Genomic DNA, 6,000 nt, shown 5'->3' on the forward strand with positions numbered 1-6,000 from the left:
GGATTCTGTGGGGCTGAAGGGAACGGAGATGCCTAATATGACAAAGAACTCGAGTTTTGCACCAGAGATGGTTCGGCCAAGGCACCAAACGGATTGCTCTTGACCGCCGCGAACGTGGAGTTCACAAAAGTCTTGCGTCCATGCTCACTGGATGCACTCGAAGCGAGGGCATAGGGACTCATGTTGTAGTGGAAGAGATAAAATTGGTTGTGAAAAATACCGTTATCAATTTTCAATTTTGGCATACGTGTGCTTCTGAGTGACAACTGTGTTGGATGTTGGTTCACTCTACAGTAACGAAAGTAGAGTGAAGACTGAGCTGATTTGATAATTACAAAATACTCTGATTCATAAGCCCAAGCAATGAGAACCTTTTCTAATTTCCACGATCAGTGTTCATTTCTTAGGAGTTAGTCATCACAGTTATCGTTCCTCTTATCTCACTTCGTTGAATAACTGTATTTTGAAACTAATGTTCGACTATAATAAAAATGTGAGATTTTTCAGAATACCACAATCTCGCAAAAGAAACAATTCTTTCAGTTTCATAGTGAGAACGTGCCGAAAATTCCTTTGAACTATTAGAAGGACCATAGTTGGGCTACATACAAGGAAAAAGATCGTCATCGAGCCTACATCTTAATAGCCTAAAATCGTCGATTGAAATAAGCAAATAACGCAATAATACACAAGAAAAATAAACCTTAACCGACCAAATCCCTAATTGGCAGCAGATGAGTATTTAGTAATAGTTCTAGTAGCTTCAGAAACAGCGTGCTTAGCCAACTCACCAGGCAAGATCAATCTCACGGCAGTTTGAATCTCTCTAGCAGAAATAGTTGACTTCTTGTTGTAGGCAGCCAATTTCGAAGCTTCGGAAGCGACTCTCTCAAAGATGTCATTTACGAAAGAGTTCATGATAGACATAGCCTTCTGGGAAATACCAGTATCTGGGTGTGTTTGCTTCAAGACCTTGTATATGTACGAAGAGTATGTTTCCTTTCTTGTCTTGGTCCTCTTCTTGGAGTCAGTCGAAGCAGTCTTTTTGGCAGCTGGCTTCTTCTCAGCTGGAGCCTTTGAAGCGGGTTTCTTTTCTGCTTTTGGAGCCATTTTATGTGATCAAATTATAGGTTGGAGATTATAAGTTAACCGCATCTTTATGAATGCTCCCTTCTATATATACTACTGCACGAATGTTACCAAAACAAACAATTTGCAGCTACGAAGCGCGCGACAAATAGCGTGATCCAAAATACGCAGCATATGTTAGTGATGTAATTTCGCATTCGTGGTGTAAACGCAAGCACGATACTCAGCGTGAAGCCGGAACATATTTACTAACGATCTGTACGATTTGCGCATTGTATAAAAGCGTCTTGTTGGCGCATTTCGTGAATACTATCTCAAATTTATTACAAATATGTCTGGTAAAGGTAAATCTGCAGGCGCTGATAAAGCTTCCACATCAAGATCCGCTAAGGCTGGATTGACATTCCCAGTTGGTAGAATCCACAGATTGTTGAGAAAGGGAAATTACGCACAAAGAGTTGGTTCCGGTGCACCCGTTTACTTGACCTCTGTCTTGGAATACTTGACCGCTGAAATTTTGGAGTTGGCCGGAAACGCTGCAAGAGACAACAAAAAGTCGAGAATCATTCCAAGACACTTGCAATTGGCTATCAGAAATGATGAAGAATTGAACAAGTTATTGGGTGACGTTACTATCGCTCAAGGTGGTGTCTTGCCAAACATCCACCAGAACTTATTGCCTAAGAAGTCCGGTAAGGGCGACAAGGCATCTCAAGAATTATAAGCTTATTAAAGGTGGTTTTAATTCTTTGTGTATTATAATATCTAAATTGAATGCTAGGGATAATTTATGATGATTGTAAATGAGTAACTGCTTCATAGGTAGGTGCAAGAGAAGATGGTCATTTCATTACATAATCAAACTAGCTGATATCACAGGCGAAATTTAATCTCTTTCAATAATGGCGCTACAACTTAAGGGTCGGACACGTCGCAACTGGAGGTTGCCTTTAACCACGGGTGCCGTAGTATTAGGTATTGGTTTACTTGCTTTTAAGACATTTCCACACTTAAAAGATTCCCTTTCACAGTATCTCACGGGTGAAGATACAACCGAGGATGATAATGAACCCATAGAAGTTGAGCCTGTCGATCGGAAAGAAAGCGAGGCACAGACTCCAACATCATCAAGCCTTAAAGATACCGAACACTCGGATGTCTCCCAGTGGAATGAGAATGAGATGAAAGGATGGCTCCATGAAGTAAGTATTAGTGGACTTTATCCGATTAGATGAATACTAACGTTAGAAAGAAATCAGTCCTCCAGCGGATGCTACTCGTCGTGACCTTGCTTCCCTTATTAAGTCAATCCAGGAGAATTCTCGCTAGTTATAATATTGTGGTGTCAGCTACCGTGTTCGAGTTTTTCATGAAGCTCTTTGCCGCCTTCACGAGGATACTCCAAAGGTAATTCTTTCTTCATGTCTCTATATACGTATACACTAATTTATGAACACGAAAGGTTTATGTCACAGCATGCTTCCTCTTCCAGGTTTCAATACCTTTCTCGAAATTGGTTCGAGTTAGACCTATACTTTCATCATCAAGGTGTACGAAGGTACAATTAATCGACTTCACGTCGCTATTCCGATATTCATCATCATACAACACAAATCCTCCCTGTTTCAACTCGTTGGTCATTCGTAACTCTTTTGCAGCTTTCGATATATGTTTGATCTTTGAACCTTGTCCCCATTGGAGCGAATGAAAGTATTTGATCGCGGGCTTTTCGCCAATATGAAGAAGAGACAAAAGCTCTTGTGCTACTCTCGGAGTTGCGGTTCTGCTTGCTCCTATGATTGTAACTCCTTGGGCCTCCAACTCAAGAAAAATCAGCTCGACGTCCTTATAAAAGGCAATCTCTGTGCCGTAGCGGTCTAATACTTTTCTCTTCGTATGAGCTTTTAAGGGCATACTAATATGAGTATCACACCAAAGTGGCCATAGTGTATAATCTAGATCGAAAACTATGGCGTTCGGATACTCGTAGGGTGCCATAGATTTACAGTCTGCAAATTTACGCATTCTTGCGTAGCAATTGTGCAGGAAGATAAGAGGGGTGATATGAAATCGCGGGGCCACAGGAAATACATATTGTTGCCACCCCGATTGCATCTTATAGTTTAGTGAGCTGTAAGTTGACTATGACGGATTCAGTAACTATTTTGATAGAACGTTCCAAGACAGGTCTTTCTCAACCACTTTTGGATGAGTTCAGTCTCGTATTAGAAAGATCAGAATTATCTGCCGTCAAAGATAAAAATGTCTTGACTTCTTTGATCATGTCGAAAGGTTACTTGAAAGATGTTAATCCCCTGAAATTGTCGTATAGACGCAAGTCGAAGAAGAGCAAGCGCTACGTTGCATTAGAGACTCCCGAAGATTTCAAAACTCTCGGGAGGAGCTTGAAAGTCAAAAGTCTTGTCAGGTTGCAGTTAAGAGATAGCACTCACGAAACGTCTGCGCCTACGGCCACAGATCAGCAATTTCCTGTTGATCTCGGCAAGATGGCTAACGCCTTAGTTGAAGCCGCTATTGAGCATTTTAAGGAAATTGTACAAGAGTTGTCTACTTCACATGTGAAACCACTCGACAAAGCTGACTTGCCACCGTCGCTGGTTGTGCACGAGTCAGCATCTTGCGACAAGTGTAGTCCCACTGCTTACAAGCCTATCAGGGGAGTGCGCTTCAGGTGTTTAGTTTGTCCTGATTTTGACTTATGTGGCGAATGCGAAGCTGAATTGCAGAAGCTGAAGGAGTGTGTTGGTGGCCATGAGCCTGATCATACTATGGCCAAAATTATTAAACCAGAAGGAAGATTCGAAATACCATCAAGTTCAAACCAGCCATCAGTCCTTGATATGCAGTTAAACAACTTCGGTCCTGAAGACAAGGATGTTATTCAAACATTTCTTGCGAATGAAGATTCAAGGGAAATAATGTCGAACTTTCTGCGGATATTGCATAATTCAAGGAGATATCAAGAGCTTCTTGGTCTCATCTCAAGTGATACATCAGAAGACAGTGAGTTGCAACATGCAAAAATTTTATCCTTGCTCGAATCCGCATTAAAAAGCAATCAAGTGAATGACACATCAGGGAACGTACAATTCAAAAAGAAGGAGCTTGCTTCAAATTCCGGTATTCTATCAGTGGTACTCACCAACAGTTCGAATGTTCCAGTCGGGGGTGGCGACCTTGAATTCAGATTTTCAGCAGGAGCGACAGCGAAGGAAAGCTTTTGGGTAAACAACACTTTGCCAATTCTACCTGGGCGCAAGAAGCGGTTCAACTTGCCATCTTTACCCTCGAAATTTACTGATTTGGGTGACATTGAGCTTTCAATTTGGGCTGGCTCCGTAAAGATTTTGGAATGCCCATTTCTTTTGGACGACACACCAAACTTTGAATTAACGCCCGATTTGGTCGTTGAAAACAATAACTCATCAGACATGGCCCTGGAAAACGAAGAAGTTCTTGCGGTTAAGATTGTTCCTATCTCATCGGGAATGGCGACAGTACATCTTTCAAATTTGACTTCAAGAGATTTCGATTGCGGCAACATTACCTTCAAGGTGATGAACTGCTTTGGCCAGACAATATGTGATATGTCGATACGCAAACTGCATGGAATCAAGTCACAAAGATCCGCCAAATTCAATATCCCCCTCAGTAGTGGCCACATGAAGTTTCCTTTCAAATTACTAATCTCTAATGGCGCAATCACTGCGGTTTGGGAGTTGAATGCAAAACAATTGTCTGGTATCTTCAAGATCTCTGAAGAAGGTACTGGAGACACGAAGAATGATGGAGAGTCAACAGATTTTGTGGACGCTGGTAAGGAAATTGAGGATATTGAAGGTCAGTCGGTTTCGGAGTCTTTAGAGAAGAGTAGGGAGATTTCTCAATCGAGTCAAGTGATACTTCCTAACCTCCCTCGAGAGAGCTTGAACAATTCAAAACTTTCAAGCTCGGAATATGAAGATGCAGAGTCGTCCTTGATTGCTGCGGAACAAGAGAGTCACACAGATGATATTTCAGACTACGATATCATCAGCGTTGATGGCGATGTAGTTGATGAGGATGACGAGACTTCGGACTTTGAGGTGTTATCTACAGTGACTAGCGTGTTGTGACTGCGAGGTCTCTATTAGTTCTTAGTTATTTGATGTTTTATGAGTTATATTTTAAAGGAGCTGTGTAGAGTGTATCGAATTTGCGACTTTCATCAATAGAGTCGTGCGGACATCAATTGTACTCAGGCTATTACCCTTCACAGCCGTTGAATGATGAAAACGTCAATGGCACTTGATAAAATTTTTTGATCCGGAAGGTAAGTAAAAGAAACCATGCTGTAATCATCCAATATCTAACATCGCAGAACAACGCCTTCGACGCAAATGTCATGAGTTGAGGAAGCGAATAACTGAAGTGGACGAAAGTAATCAAATTGCTACCTTGGCGTTGTCACGCACAAAGGCGTTCATCAGAAGATTAAGGTTGGAATACGTGATCCTTTTGGAGAGATTGGAGAATCAAAGTGCGGGCGACAAGGGAACCGCGGTCAATATTTCATCGAGCCCGCCATCTCCAACTTTGTTGACTGAATCTCTAAATTACAACAATGCTAAGAGCTATGAAACACAGACAGCAAGAACATCCTTGACGAACAAAAGCACGAATACATTGCCTGATGCTCCATCCTCGGGAGCACTGCGCCTTCGGGATCCTGATTTACCGAAAAGACCCTCTAACGCGTACTTGATATATTGTGAAATAGAAAAGGAGAGAGTCAGACAAGAGTTGGAGGAAGATCCTACAAAGTGCACCAAACGACCCTTTCCAAAACTTTAACCGAAGAATGGAAGTAATTTAGATGACGAATCCAGGAAGCCATACTATAAACTTTAC

General features: G+C 41.7%; 4 protein-coding genes across 4 annotated transcripts; 2 read left to right on the top strand and 2 right to left on the bottom strand. All coding sequences in view use genetic code 12, as the record gives it.

Annotated features, from left to right (window-relative positions):
- Positions 1-720: 720 nt before the first annotated feature.
- PGUG_03442 (histone H2B family protein) lies at positions 721-1,110 on the bottom strand (the record flags this gene model as incomplete). The annotated part of the gene is made up of 1 exon (XM_001484011.1): positions 721-1,110. The coding sequence occupies one exon, from the start codon at positions 1,108-1,110 to the stop codon at positions 721-723; it is 390 nt and encodes a 129-aa protein (XP_001484061.1).
- A 310-nt stretch (positions 1,111-1,420) lies between these two features.
- PGUG_03443 (histone H2A) lies at positions 1,421-1,813 on the top strand (the record flags this gene model as incomplete). Its single annotated transcript, XM_001484012.1, has 1 exon — positions 1,421-1,813. The coding sequence occupies one exon, from the start codon at positions 1,421-1,423 to the stop codon at positions 1,811-1,813; it is 393 nt and encodes a 130-aa protein (XP_001484062.1).
- A 740-nt stretch (positions 1,814-2,553) lies between these two features.
- Positions 2,554-3,204, bottom strand: PGUG_03444 (Mg-dependent acid phosphatase; the record flags this gene model as incomplete). Its single annotated transcript, XM_001484013.1, has 1 exon — positions 2,554-3,204. One exon carries the CDS (start codon positions 3,202-3,204, stop codon positions 2,554-2,556), a length of 651 nt encoding a protein of 216 aa, XP_001484063.2.
- A 29-nt stretch (positions 3,205-3,233) lies between these two features.
- PGUG_03445 (uncharacterized protein) lies at positions 3,234-5,225 on the top strand (the record flags this gene model as incomplete). The annotated part of the gene is made up of 1 exon (XM_001484014.1): positions 3,234-5,225. The coding sequence occupies one exon, from the start codon at positions 3,234-3,236 to the stop codon at positions 5,223-5,225; it is 1,992 nt and encodes a 663-aa protein (XP_001484064.2).
- Positions 5,226-6,000: the final 775 nt, after the last annotated feature.

This window comes from Meyerozyma guilliermondii, genomic scaffold, assembly GCF_000149425.1.
Source record: "Meyerozyma guilliermondii ATCC 6260 scaffold_4 genomic scaffold, whole genome shotgun sequence".
NCBI lineage: Eukaryota > Fungi > Ascomycota > Pichiomycetes > Serinales > Debaryomycetaceae > Meyerozyma > Meyerozyma guilliermondii.